This window comes from Cervus canadensis, chromosome 2, assembly GCF_019320065.1.
Source record: "Cervus canadensis isolate Bull #8, Minnesota chromosome 2, ASM1932006v1, whole genome shotgun sequence".
Taxonomy (NCBI): domain Eukaryota; kingdom Metazoa; phylum Chordata; class Mammalia; order Artiodactyla; family Cervidae; genus Cervus; species Cervus canadensis.
In genome coordinates, this window is record NC_057387.1 from 86411484 (window position 1) to 86426355 (window position 14872).

The window sequence follows — 14872 nt, forward strand, 5'->3', positions numbered from 1 at the left end:
CATTTTATCAAATATAATTACAGGTTATAGCTCCTCCCCCCCCACACTTTCTTCGCTATAATAGGTGGCATATATCCCTCCCCCCTTCACAGTTTTCTTTAAGGATTCAGCATTACATTAAACAGTGTTGAGTGGCCGGCTGGGCTCCCTCCAGCCAAGTCACTGAGAATCTGAGTGACAGTTTGACAGCACACCTTGTCTGCATGTCAGCAGGTCATAGGATAGTCAGAGCTGTGAGTGTTGAGCTTTCTGAGGCTTAGGGCCCATTGCACTTTCTGGTTGCCTTTCCATTTCAGTTAACAAGTATTACTGAATTAAATGTCATGTTGAAATACCTCCATGTATTGTTTTCTTTATAAAAATATGTCTGTGAAACTTAGCTGTCACAGAGGTTTTTTAAAAAATCACCATAAATGGTTTTGAAAGCTTCGTGTCCTTTGGGAGCAAATAGTATGCACTGTTCCTCATTTCTAATGTCTAGTGTACATAGGGCCATTTTAACAAGGGAGATGGGTTTTTGTCTTTGTTTTTTTTAGTAGGTTCTGGAAATTTCTGTTATTTCTAAGTTTTAAGTGCCTTGTTTAGATTTCAGAGTAATTCTGCAAAATTTTTTAAATGAAGCAGAGTGACTAAGTTTTAAGTGCCTTGTTTAGATTTCAGAGTAATTCTGCAAAATTTTTTAAATGAAGCAGAGTGACTACTTCTTCATTCTGATATTAAGGTCTTTAGAGACATCTAGTGTTCTCTCACTTATAAGCATATGAATATAATCATTTGTTTTGTAGTGAAACACTGAAACATAAAGTGGCAAAATTATTTGACTTAATAATTTAATAATGTATATTAGCAATTTAATAATTGGCTTTTTAATAATCAGAGCCAGGATTGAATTTTTAAATGCGTACTCTTTACCCATGCATTGCTCCATGGAAAGAGATTTAGTGCAAATATTCCAAATGCTAATTAATACTAAGTTCTTTAGAATTCCAGGTTTTATATATAAGCACAATGTTCTTTTAAAAAAAGTTTATGAATTTCCAACCAAAGTATGTTTAACTTCCTGCAGTAGCAACTGAAACAACAACATATCCAACCTTAAATTCACTTAGCAATAAATTCGTGCTGTAGTTATGTACATTAACACTTGTCTCTAATACTCGCTCCTTTAGAAGACTAAAGTGACCCCTGGGGCTTGGCTTCCTTATCTGTAAAGTAGTAGCAGTACCCATACCTGTCTCACAGAGTTGCGGTGAAAGCTAAGTAAGGCTGCCACATGCTTGACGAGAGCAGTGTGACTTGCCTCTTACCCTGACAGCCCTTAGTTTTCACTATACAGTTGGCATAAGTGTAAATAAGGGAATTCTATGTGGATGATTGCATGATGGCATTTTAATTCATTGCTGATGTGTTCTTGCTTTGACAGCCAAATATTTTCTAGTCACCAGAGAAGTTTAAAAATTATTTTACTTAAAGACAAGTGATCATTTAGACCTTGTTAATTTTTCACTACTTCTCATATATTACTTAGAGTTAGTTATCTGGCTATGCTACCATTCAGGAACAGTATGTTGTATGAGTCTTATCTGTAGGCCTCATTTACATATCAGCTAACAAAAGTAAGTGCATAAAGCATCATATTTTTGTGGTCTGTGCTTCTATTTATTTTTTTTTAATCAAATGCAAAATACTTTATTCCAAATGATACATACTCGTGTTTAATACTTTCAGTCAGTCTGTGTGAGTTTGGTTGTCTTTGGCTGCTCTTCAAAGGACCCAGAAAGTAAAAAGGAACTGCACCCATATAATAGAAAGAAGCTAAGGCACAGAATCAGTTAAAAGGGTTTACTTAGGATGGTATTAGTGAGTTAGTGGTAGTCTGATACTAGAATTCAGATCTTTGCATTGCACCTTCTCCTTTGTGAAATGTGAATGAAGAAGTTCTCCTCTCTAGTTTAGGGACAGATTCAAGGGTCCTTATTAACTTTAGCACTTTTTTCCTACAGCCCATGCTAGACCCAGTCATCCTTAATACAATCCAGGATGTGCGGAGTGTGGAGGAAAAGGACCTCAAAGACAAGGTAATGCATCTCCAGTCAAGTGATTGCAGCGCATGTTGCTCCACAGAAGCAGAACCAGGACTTGGGGCAAAGTTCACACATCATTGCTCTTTGGATTCTGGTCACATACAGCTCACATTAAATTAATTTTACGTTTCCTGACCCAAAAAATGTTATTTTCTGAAATACCGAGTGGCTGGTGTTACCTCAGTCAATAAAATGAATGTAGGGTTCTTGGTAAGTGACACCGTTAAGAATTTAACTAACATACTGGTTTTGATAGTAGTACAATTGGTATAACATTGAAGAAGCTTTAAAACAATTTGGTACTAAAAGCTATCCAGAGTTGTTCTAACATGATTCATTTTGTCTACCTTGACTTTCTCTCAGACCCCTTCTCTTTTCTTTGCTCCCTCATGCACTGATTTTTGATTAAAAGCAGAATGTAGTTCATCAACCATGTGAAGTATCAGATACCACTAGACCGTGGTTATTGCATATGTCCTTTATTCCTGTGTGTGTAAGAATTGGCATCAAAATGTTTTATTGGTTCCTTTTTGTCTTCTCTGTGTATGTGTGTGTGTGTGTTTTGTTTTTAAATGAAAGAGATTGGTTAGCATCCCTGAGCTCTTGTCTGCCATCAAGTTACTTTGCATGCGCTTCCAACCAGATCTGGTGACCGTCGTGGACGACCTTCGCCTAGACATCCTGCTGCGCATGCTGAAATCACCACATTTCAGTGCCAAAATGAACTCCCTCAAAGAAGTAAGTTTTGCACTTGTTTCTAGAAGACTTAAAGTATAGATACTCTTAAAGTCTTCTAAAACTTGTTATTAATGTAAAAATGTTGGGAAATAAAGAATAATAATTTCTTGTAATCCCACAAAAAGAGATAACAGTGATTATATATAAAATGGTCTATGTTTACAATTGTCTGTTAATAAAGTAATACTTTCATGTATATTATGTTCATAATTCATCCTATAAAGTACTTATTCAGTGTTTTAGTGAGATTTTTCTGGAACATAATTCCTTGGAATATGAAGTTCAAGGTTTACTTTTTACCCCAAGGGTATAATTCCTTTTATTATATTTCAGACTTACTTAAACCAAATCTTTTAACTGGGGTTCAGGCAAAATTTTGTTTTGTTTACAACCGGAGTGGTCTAAGCAAAATGATGGAAATAAGATCTTGCAGCTTTCTAAACTTTCCATGAGCATAGTTGGTTTTGGTGAGTGATAGGTGGAGTTCATTATTGGAGTTCACAATAGAGTTCAGCCATGATTCCAATTATTTTCCTTCAGTTTTGTATTAATTGGGATTCTTAGCTACAGGGATCAAAAATCAAGTGACTCTTGATTCATGAGTGAATCACTTGATCATTTGAGTGATTCTTAAATTATTTTAAATTAAAAGAAGAATTTAATAAAAGAAGGCTGGGCTATCTCATAAAAATAGCCAAACCTTGTAAGGTGAGAGACAGATGTGGGCAACAGGACCAACTAGAATCCAAGACCAAACCACTGCCAGGACTCTGTCCAGGTGTTATCTCTGCTTTTCTTTGTTCTCTTTCTCCATACAGAGTGGCATCTTCATAAGGTAGACTTGGCCATGGGTAGCTCTCATGACCAAGGAACGGCTGATGCTTTCTCTCTGGTCCCAAGTATAGAATTTGGAGACATGCTCTGATTGAAGTTTGCGTCAGATGTACATCCCTGAGCCAGTCATCAGTGGCCCAGGGAATGTGAGCTCTGTGTTGTTTTTAAAGACATTAAAAATAGGTAGTCTATTAATTTCTAATAACTGACCTTTGATACAGTTAGGCTAATTATCACACTACATTGTAATACTGTAAAAGTCACAAGATATATGTGAAGATTTTGATTATGAATATTTGCATTAGATTAAATCACAATAATCCTGTCTTTTTAGGTAACCAAACTCATAGAAGATAGCACTTTATCCAAATCTGTGAAGAATGCTATAGATACAGACAGATTGTTAGATTGGCTAGTTGAAAACTCAGTTCTGTCAATTGCATTGGAAGGTAAGTTAACTTGCTTTAAAAAATTACCTAACTCATAAATAATATACTTTTGTGTTAAAAATGCATGAAATTGTTACTTTGACTATATTAGCCTTTTTTTCCTATTGTCATCTTTATTTTGTACTAGCCTTTAAATAATCCTACAGCAAGTTACTGTTGCTTTGAATTAATAGAGTCACGTTTAGAAAGTCAGCGTTCATTATATCTGTCTGCCTCTCTGGTGTTTCTTCTCTTAGGCAACATAGACCAAGCACAATACTGTGATCGTATAAAGGGAATTATTGAACTCTTGGGCAGTAAATTGTCATTAGATGAGCTCACTAAAATTTGGAAGATACAGGTAAGTTGATCAGAATTCCTTTTGCCCTTTTCTGACATTTTTTATCAGAGAGGGAGAAGGATGGTGACTTACTGTCCATGGATAAATAAGTATTAATTGAACTCAGAATATCTATGAGCAAATTTTAAAATGAGGTACATAATACTCTCAACTGAAGCCCTCAAGATCATTTATAAAATGTGAAAGATTAGTATGTATTTCTTGTAAACTTAATCAGTATAAATTGTTTTTAAGCCAGTTGAAAATATTTTGTTCTCCTCTTAAAATGAATATGTCAGATTGAGAACTTGATTCTCATCTTTTTTTCTTTTTAGAGATTTAATGCTTCAAGGAATTAAAATAAGGCCAACTGAATACCACTAATAATGGTTGCTTCGTGTAGTCTTACCAGTTTTATCATGCAAGTGTATGCTGATAGTCTAGAATCAATTTATCTTAGTTACTGTTTTACTTTTGCTTCTGTATATCTCTGGGGAAAGACTTGTGTTTTTCCAGGTTCTAAGACTTAACTTTTTCCCCATTGTGTTCTTTTCTAGTCAGGACAATCATCTACTGTGATTGAGAACATTCATACTATTATTGCTGCAGCAGCTGTCAAGTTTAATTCAGATCAGCTTAATCATTTGTTTGTTCTTATTCAGAAGGTATGTGCTCAAATATGCTTTTAAATTTTTCTAAAATGAGGTCTCCTTCCTCTACATTAGCAATATTTAACCTTACTCTTCTTAAACTTTTTTAGCTTAAGTTTAAAGCTTTTGCATATTTTGCCAGTGTGATCAAAACAGACTGGGGAGCAATTCCTGTGTCTTGTCTTTTTCATTCTACAGAGCTGGGAGACTGAGAGTGATAGAGTGAGACAGAAGCTATTGAGTCTTATCGGACGAATAGGCCGGGAAGCTCGCTTTGAGACCACTTCTGGAAAGGCAGGAGAATCAAATTTTTCTAGCTATCAGTGCTTAAAGCGGCTTTATTTGCATATGGGCTGGCTCATCACGTGTGGTGTACCGTAGGTGTTGGATGTGCTCTGGGAACTGGCTCATCTCCCCACGCTGCCCAGTAGCCTTATTCAGCAAGCTCTGGAGGAGCATCTGACAATCCTTAGTGATGCGTATGCAGTGAAAGAAGCAATCAAGAGGAGCTACATAATTAAATGCATAGAAGATATTAAAAGGGTTGGTTTTACCTTTGGTCTAGTTTTGTTGTCAGAGTAATAGTATTGTCTGAGTAATTAGAACCAAATAATTTTCCTCCCCTATTGTTTAAGCTAAATGTCCTGCATGGAAGCTCATTAATCTTAGAGTCCAAAATTGGGAAATTATAGGTACTGCTTTTACCAAGTCACTTACGTTTCTCTTAAAATTTTCAGCCTGGAGAATGGTCAGGTCTGGATAAAAACAAGAAGGATGGATTCAAGGTAAGAATTTGCAGATGAGGTATAAGTAAAAGGTATACTAATTTAATAATTCTTTTTAATAAATTATAATTTTAAGATAATAGTAAATTATTATAGTGTTTTTTTTCAAGTAGTATTCAGATACAGACTGCTGTTTGAATATTTTCTTATGACCTGTGCTTTATTATTTAAAGCTTGGGGAATTATTGACTCACAAAGGAAAAAAAATCCAGGGTCCCATTCAAAGAGTAGTTTTACTATATTATTTTCATAAGATTATAAGACCTTCAGCTTAGTTTCTCTGTTTAAAATTAAATCCAAAATATGCACAAGTTTAATAAATATCATGCCTATTTTTCTCCCATAAGAGAGAGATGGAGGAATCCCTAAGAGTCAGAAGAGAGAAAGAAGGGGAGAAGGAGGTTCATTCATTGCTGGCACGTAGTTGTTTTTTGGATGCTTGGTTCAGAGGTGGTCCTAAAGTACTTCCTTAGAAAAGTGATTATTCAGTGAGACCTGCTGCTGGGAGTGGATTTTAGAAGGTAGAACTGCGTAGGGACGAGTGCTATGGAAGCCCCTCCCCTCCAAGGGCTTTGACCTCCAGGTGGCTGAAGACTTCACATCTGTCCTTGGTAAAGGGGGGTTTCAGAATGGGCAGCAATGGCTGTAGCTCTCTTGTCGCTGCAGTCCTTAAACATCAAGGCTCTCCTTGGAGAGGGCTGACCTCAGTGGTCAGTCCCCGGAGCCTACCTCCGTGGTTTCAGCAGCCCCTGATTAGAGCACGTCCTCCTCCACGCAGGCCCTCAGGTTGCTCAGATGAAACATGAAGCCTCACAGCAAGAGGGGTTTCATTCCACTGTTGACTTAAGAAAAGGGTTTAGTAAATAGCTAACTGCTTAACAGTTTCTTGGTTTTCCCCATAAGTATTTGTTTAAAGGATCTTGAATACTGCTAATTTACACCGGTAAATTCAGAGACTCTTCTTAAGCGCCCTTGGTGAATCATAGGCTTTTACTCTCCTAAATTATGCTTGGTCATAAAGTTTAGTTTGGGGCATTTGAGAACTTTGTGGGTTATATTTCTGACATTGAAATTTGATCAAGTGAATTTTCTACATTAAAATTGTTCATAAACTGCAGCTGGTACCTCTCAGGTCATGATTAAATTATTCCTTTAATTCAGCAACATTGCTCTCTTTCTACTCAGATACAATGTGAATTTTTCCAGTTTTCTCAGCTCAGCGATTCAAATAATTTAGCACCCTCTGTCTTTATAATTGAAACTCATCTAGAGCTATTTAAGAAGTTTAAATCTTTTGATACTAATAGTAAGAAAAAAAGGTATCTGTAGAAAATGGTCTTTTCTTCACTGTAACAGATACATTTCTTTATAGGTCTGAAGGTCAAAGCTGAAGGGACTTTTTCCTCCCTCCAGGGAAATGACTTTTAAAACCAGAAAATCCTTCCTGACCCCTGTTCCTTCCTTGTTACAGCTGAGCATTACTTTAGCCCTTCTAGCCAGTATCATCGCTGCATCTTTATTGCTTCTCTTTGCAGTCACTTCACTCATGTCTGATGTTTTACAACAAAACTCAAAAAGTAACAGGGAGAATTTTGGAGTCATTTTGTGAGTCTTGAAAGAAATATTCTTCCTTTTTTATATCCCACTGCTCCCAGTAAAGAAATTCTGATGTACCGTTCCTTCATTTAGAATAATAATAACTTGCATTTACGTAGCACTTCTCCATTGACTGAGAGCTTTTGCAAATACTCTCTTAAAGTACCCGTGGCTGAAGGGGGGCAGTGGGAAGATCAAAGCCCCCGACATGACTCCAGGCAGGGGGGTGAGTTATATACTGCCACTAAAGGTGTTTTTCTATGCTATGCCCTTTCCTGCCAGGCAGCAAGGTGGGCTGACTGGGAATTATGTCTCCCTGCCAGGCTACACAGAAACTAAGCAAAGGGTAAGACAAGATCACCCACCTCTTACTCCCCTCCCACCCCCAGCTACCTCTACTGCTCCAACTGATTCCCTTTCCCTCTGCTTTTGACACTCTTAAAATTCCCAGTTCCATTGTTGTGTTCAGAAATTCTGACCTTTATTTCTTAACTTTATTTCTGTAGATTCTGCCAGGATACCCTTGGCTTCCTTGGTCCTCTTTTCCTTTGCTTCCTTTATACCTTCCACTGTCTGCCCCCAACCCTTTCCCTCTTATTTCACTTCTTTTTTACTTTTCAATTAAAAAGTTTAAATGTACGCATCCAAAAAATATTACTAAACCAAAAAAAAAAATCATTTTTATTTGATCAGTGGTGTTTGCATATCCTTAAGTCATTATATGAAGTCCTCCTAGCATAGTGCCCAGCAGCCTTTCAGTAAATGTTGGTTTCCTTCCTCTTTCCTCTGCTTCACCTGTGAAGACACTAAAATTATTTGCACATACCTGAATGACCTCCACTTGACAAAACACGAAACTGAAAGTGAAAATAGCAAGGTGCCCTCAGCAGTCTCACAGTGATGTGACTGATTAGCACAGGAGGAAGTACTTTTTAAAGTGTCCACCCTTGTCAAAATTTTTACTTTGGTTCTAGATAAATGGCTAGGTCTGGAAAAACAAGGCAGATGAAAAATTGGGATATTCAGCTTTGAGATGTGAGAACTCAAGAAAGAATATGAAAGCTTTCTTTCAGATACTTATAGAATTGTTAGAGACATTTGATTCAACTTAGTTTTTATGTCTCGTAAGCAGTTGCGGTAAAGGCGTGTTTCAGTATCATAGATCACTGAACTTTGTAGGAAGACAATCTGACACAGAATGCACTGTCTCCTGAGTTCCTCATCACTGGAAACACCAGAAGACAACTCTTTTAACAAAAATGAATAAGGAGAGTTTAGGCACAGGTTTGCAGGCTAAACTAGTTGACCTCTACAGCTTCATCTAACATTCAGTCTTAGTTTGGATATACCATTAACTGCTACTTATGAAACCTCAGCTTCGTTATCAAACATTATCAGATATTTTCATTTTAATTGTTCACTATATTCTCTTGCCCCTTTTGTAAATGGAAAAGAGTAATTTAAAAATTTTCTTATAGCTTAGCAGCGTAATGTCATAGCATAGATATGATGGAATAAATAACATCTGTCTTATTTGCTGAACTCTAGAAAGGCTATATCAGAAATACCTTTCAGATTCCAAAAGATAATTTTCAGTGTCAAAAAAATAATCTAACTATAATTGACTCATAATGATACTTTCTAATATACCTGATTATTTACTAAAAGTTTTATATTTATATCCCAATGTTTGTAATCCTTTCAGAAGGTATCAGTTTGGACTTAAGCCTCAGAATTTTAGTTTCTGTCATTTTGCAACTTTTATGTCTTAGCAGAAATATCCTAGCTAGTCTTGCAAGTAGTTGCCCTTTAATGTATACCTTATTTCTCTGATCCTAAGATGCCAGTGATTGCACCATGCATCGCAGGGTTAATCCAGTATGCACAGCCTCACTGTGGCATGCTGCTTGCTATTATCCAGTGTAGTGCTTTGGACTTCTTTGAAATCGAGAGTATAGAATTTTGAGGCATGTTGAGAAATAGGGAGTTTTGTATCTGTCTTTTTTGTAAAACTCAAGCTGCTTTTTTCCTTCATTAAGTTGTGTATACTACAAGTTAAATAGTTCCTCTTGAATTAAGCTATAACTTTGGACAGAGAGACGTTTAATGCCAAATGATGCAACCCTTCACAGAGTATGAGTCTGTCACACCAAATTCTCCTGGCTTTGGAAAATGCTTTAGTCTTAAGACCACTGGCAGTTTTCTTTGCTTTTAATTGAATTGATAGACATGATGGGCTAGTCAATACCACATCATAGTGTAATCCTTTGATAGCATTCAAGAAACAAATCAGTGATCTACATTTAAATTAAAAAGCCATCCTTGTTTGGTACTAACTATGCCATGTAAGAACAGAAATGATGGGTAGATGAACAGATACCTTTTTAAACAGCCAAGTTTGCACATCCCACATAAGGATAGCCATATCTAAACTTACTCCTGTGCCTAATGGCCAAAAAGTTTCTTTTATATAATTGTTAAGAAGTATCACTGTCAGAAATGTTAAATTTTATAAAATTTGTATCTTAGAATCCAGGAAATATGGTATTTGCTGATTGATTGGCTAATCTGTAGGAAAACCAATATTATTTTGGCAATAGCTGTCTCACATTTACGTATTTAGTAGTACAACAATTTTCTGCAAATGACATCAAAAGTATTTTTCTGCCCCTATAGGCATCTTTATCTGACAGAAAGACTTGAAGAAGCAAGAAGGCTTTTTTAAAAAATATAGTTTTTAAAGTAAATGCTAACTATTGTTCAGTTTTTAGGGAGTTACTTGATCAGTTGATTAATAATGTTAACATGACATTCTTACAGATTTTATAATGAAATCTCATAGTTTGAAAGATGTCATTTATTAAAAAACAGTTCTTTTTTTAAAGAGCAGTGCATGAACATTAGACTTTTCAGATATGTGCGTGAAGATCTGGATTGTCATGCACCAGTTTCAGAAATAACATATTTTAAAATGTTTTGAAAAATATAAATTATAAAGTGGCTGTAATAATTAATGAAAATAGAATTCTCTCTTCTAAAATTGTTTTAACTAGGAAATAAGCAGATCATGGATATTTTCTTTAATACTTAGACCACTCTTAATATCTTGATCATATCATTGGTATCTTGATCATATCATTACAGAAAACCATATTTTTATACCATTTTACTTATCAGCCACTTCTGTATTATCCAAGTTAAGCTTGTGCCATTAATTTATTTTATTATGTCAACATATCCTAGCAGCCTGTGCTACTTATAATCTATCCTCTGAAGTTGCTAATTCCTTGTTGTCTGTTTTTTGCTGATGTACCCCTGTACATTTACTGTCACTTCATATCCACTCCTGTTTGCAGTTCTTGGCTTTAGGATTGCATGCAGAATAAGAAGTTGGAGACTGAATTATGAGTGCATGGTGATAAACTATAAATGAGCAATGTGAAGAGAAAAATAATAGAATGTGTAACAGTAAAACCTAATTGACTTGGAACTTTTTTATAGCTACTAAATTTATTCTGCCATTTATTTCTAAATTAATGTAACTTCTTTTTAACTCTAGTCATCTCAGATTAACAATCCCCAGTTTGTATGGGTGGTACCAGCTTTGCGTCAGCTACATGAAATCACCCGCTCGTTCATAAAACAAACCTATCAAAAGCAAGACAAGGTAAGAGGATTGCTATATTTGATTATTATGCAGTTACTTGCATAACCTTTTATAATGACTAAACATCGAAAGATTGCTAAGTTTTATAGTGACTATTTGACAGTTTTATGGTTATTAATATAATTCATTTATATTTTTTAATGATCTTGAATTTAAGCATCATTCTGCTTTCATTTCTGTGGAGCTTTTCTTTTGGTATATCCCTAACTCATTTATTTTTTATTTCCTTAATTTACCGAAGTAAGCTAATTTTTAAAAGTTAGAATAGTATTGTAGGAATTTGAAAAGATTCGCAAGACTTGTTTTATTTGTGAAAAAATATCAGTTCGCTTAAGGAACTAGAGGCTCCTCAATGTAAGAGACTTGGGAAGAAAGATCTGGAAAAGTATGCAAGAAGTGAAATAGTGCTTTTGAAAGACTTATTTTTTAAAAAAATAATAAAAAACTCCTTTAGAAGCAGAAATTTAGCAGGGAAGTTTATTAATTCTATAGTAATTCCCTAGTAAGTGTACATATGAGATTGTTTTCATTTACTTTTATGTAGGAAATGTAAGTGAAAAAATTTTTGTTTGCTGTTCCTCAACTATATGCTCAAATAGAAGCTTGTGTTAAACTGACAAAGTAACTGCACATTCTCATACTTTTTTTTTTTTATTGTTTTCACCAAGAGTATTATTCAAGACTTGAAGAAAAATTTTGAAATAGTGAAACTGGTAACAGGAAGCTTGATAGCTTGTCATCGGCTTGCAGCAGCCGTGGCTGGACCTGGAGGCTTAACTGGTTCAACACTAGTGGATGGCCGATATACCTACCGGGAGGTACCTGGCATTGTGCTGTTGTTTCATGACTTACAGCATCCATTTGACCTTTTTGCGTTTGAGCTATAAAAGTAATATTTGTTGGAAGGAACTCTAAAGAGGAAGCATGAGGTGTCTTTGTCATGATGGAACAGTTTTTAATCTTTAATAAAACCACCTTGAAGTAAAAGGTTAGAAAATTGATATTTGTGGGTATATCTTTCAGTAAATCACCTAACATAACTGCATATGTATGATATGGTATTAAAGATGAATATCTTTTGTGTTTGATCAAAAATACAATTGTCAGTTCTGTGGCTCATGGCCAAAGCTGTCAGTAATATTGTTTTCCAAAAATTAGAAAAATATCTTCACTTATCAGTTGTGTTCTGGTGTTTTACTCTGAGATTGCTTGGCATCTAAAGTCACCTGAGTTTGTAATAGACAAGTAGTTTCTGCTACATTGTCGCCTCGTAAATGGATTTCTCACATTTATTTACCCTAAGTTACAAGAGAAAGCATTAGGTAAAACTACTTTTTAATTTCAGTTGGTTTTTTTTGTTTGTTTGTTTTTTTTTGTTTTGCTTTTACGGACGAATGCCTGGAGTTGACTAATTAGGATTATTTCTTTTTCCAGTATTTAGAGGCCCATCTTAAATTCCTGGCATTTTTCTTGCAAGAAGCTACTCTGTATTTGGGTTGGAATCGTGCCAAGGAAATCTGGGAGTGTCTTGTGACTGGCCAGGATGTCTGTGAATTAGATAGAGAGGTAAGAAGACGGCGTTACGGATGAAGTAAGACAAAAGTGTGACCTAATAAATAGTATTTTGCTTTATTGTATGTATCTCACGTTTTTGTGCATGTTTCATATCTTCAATTCTAAACACTTTTCAGTTTACTAAGCATACATTTATAATAAGCTAGGAGCTGAGAGTGTTGAAAAGATATTTTATATATATGTGATATACACAAGCATGTGAGATCTTTGGTAATTTTGATAACCATTCTGCATAAAACCAAATTCAACTGAGTATAGCAAACTTAGTGTATTCTTTAGTTTTTTTTCCCTCCCATGAAACTAATTTTAAGTTAACCAGCAGAAACTTTGAGTTCCTATAATGATGTTGTACCCTAGAAACCCTAAAGAAAGAATTGCTGTCTAGACAGATCTGCAGTTGCACAGCTGAAAGTGGATTAAACCAGGAGCACTGCCCTGCTTCGATGCTTCCTAACGTGAAAATCACTATTTCCTCCTCTCATTTTGCAGAATAATGTGAGCTACATCATAGGGTTATTGGAAGGATTGAGTATGTGACAGTGCCTAGCACAGCGTAAGGCTTATTAATAAATGTCAGTGGAAAAACTGAAGTGTAGTGGTTCAGTAGAAAGTCCGAGTATGTATTTTCATTATCTAGAAGAAAGATTGCTGTAACTAACTGCTTCATTTAGTTCCAGAGTTCCAATGATTTTAGTTTGAGTAGTACTAAGGCATTATAAATTTCTGAAGAATTAAAAATCATTTGTCTTTGTTTTCCTCGTTTGGATTATGTATTTACCTGAAGTGGATTTTAGTTACAAGGTGATATTTGTCTTGATTCGCAGATGTGTTTTGAATGGTTTACAAAAGGGCAACATGATCTTGAGAGTGATGTTCAGCAGCAGCTCTTCAAGGAGAAAATTCTTAAATTGGAGTCATATGAAATCACTATGAATGGTAAGGAAAAACATTAAAATTGTTTTTTCAGTTCTTTAAATTTTTTTCTTTTCTTTCTCAGCCCACTGTGAGAAACAGCTTCACAGTTTGGTATATGCTTCTGGACTTCGCCTTATGCATATAAAGATACATCTATATAAACATGTTTATATAAACAGATGAATTTCTTTTTACATGAATGGTATTTTTAAATTACACAGCCTAATGGTTGTCAAACTGTTTTCATGAAATTACTTAGTACAAAAAGGATTCATCTAAGGTAAAAATTGGTCCAAGTATAGAAATCCTCTTTTCAGTTGTTTATTTTAATTGAAATTTTTCTTATTGATATGAATTTTGCATGCCATAGAATTTATTTTTTTAAAGTGTACATGAAGTGTTTTTTGTATATTCACAAAGTTGTTCAACCTTCACCATTTTTAATCTCAGGACATTTTCATCACCCCAGAAAAAAACTATGTAGTAGTCACTCTCCATTCTCCCCTTTCCATAATCTCTCATCTGCTCGTCCTTGTAGGTTATTCTGATCTGGACATTTTAGATAAATAGAACCATGCAGTATGTCACCTTTTGTATTTGGCTTCTTGATCATGCTGAGACATAATGTGGCCAAGGTTCACCCAGGTTTTTGCACGTGTCAAAACTTCAATCCATATGACTGGATAACACTTCATTGAATGGATATAACACATTGTGTGGATAGGCATCTGGGTTGTTACCACTTTTGGTTATTGTCAATAATACTGCTGTAAATGTCCATGTACAAATTTTCATCTACCTAGGAGTGAAATTGCTGTATGATATAATTAACATTTGAGGAATTGCCAATCTTTTTTGCAAAGTGGCTATACCATTTTATAATCCCACCAGCAGTATATGAGGTTTTGATTTCTCTACATCTTCTCTAATAATTATAAACTGTCATTTTTATTTTAGCCATCCTAGTGGTTTTGAGATGGAATCTCATGGCCTTTGATATGCATTTCCCTGATGACTAAGGATATTCTTGGGCTCTTTGGTCACGTAGATATCCCCTTTGAAAAGATGTCTATTAAAATCTTTCTCATCTTTAAATTGGGTGATTTGCCCTTTTAGTTTTGAGTTTTAAGGGTTGTTTTATATATTCTACATACTCCTTATCAAATAATGTGATTTACAAACATTTTGTCCTGTTCTGTGGATTGGCTTTTCATTTTCACAATAGTCCTTTGAAGCACAAAAGCTTTTAGTTTTGATGAA

The 14872-nt window shown here is 35.1% G+C and overlaps 1 protein-coding gene across 3 annotated transcripts in view; it reads left to right on the plus strand.

Moving 5' to 3' along the window:
* USP24 (ubiquitin specific peptidase 24) overlaps positions 1-14872 on the plus strand; it is a 136342-nt gene that overhangs the window by 45269 nt on the left and 76201 nt on the right. For all 3 annotated transcript variants that reach the window (XM_043461184.1, XM_043461186.1, XM_043461185.1), the window contains exons 9-20: positions 2004-2078; positions 2664-2822; positions 3991-4105; positions 4342-4445; positions 4982-5089; positions 5273-5368; positions 5456-5617; positions 5812-5859; positions 11015-11122; positions 11791-11940; positions 12557-12688; positions 13522-13633. In XM_043461184.1, coding sequence (XP_043317119.1) covers positions 2004-2078; positions 2664-2822; positions 3991-4105; positions 4342-4445; positions 4982-5089; positions 5273-5368; positions 5456-5617; positions 5812-5859; positions 11015-11122; positions 11791-11940; positions 12557-12688; positions 13522-13633 — 1369 coding nt within the window. The remainder of the gene's footprint in view (positions 1-2003; positions 2079-2663; positions 2823-3990; positions 4106-4341; positions 4446-4981; positions 5090-5272; positions 5369-5455; positions 5618-5811; positions 5860-11014; positions 11123-11790; positions 11941-12556; positions 12689-13521; positions 13634-14872) is intronic.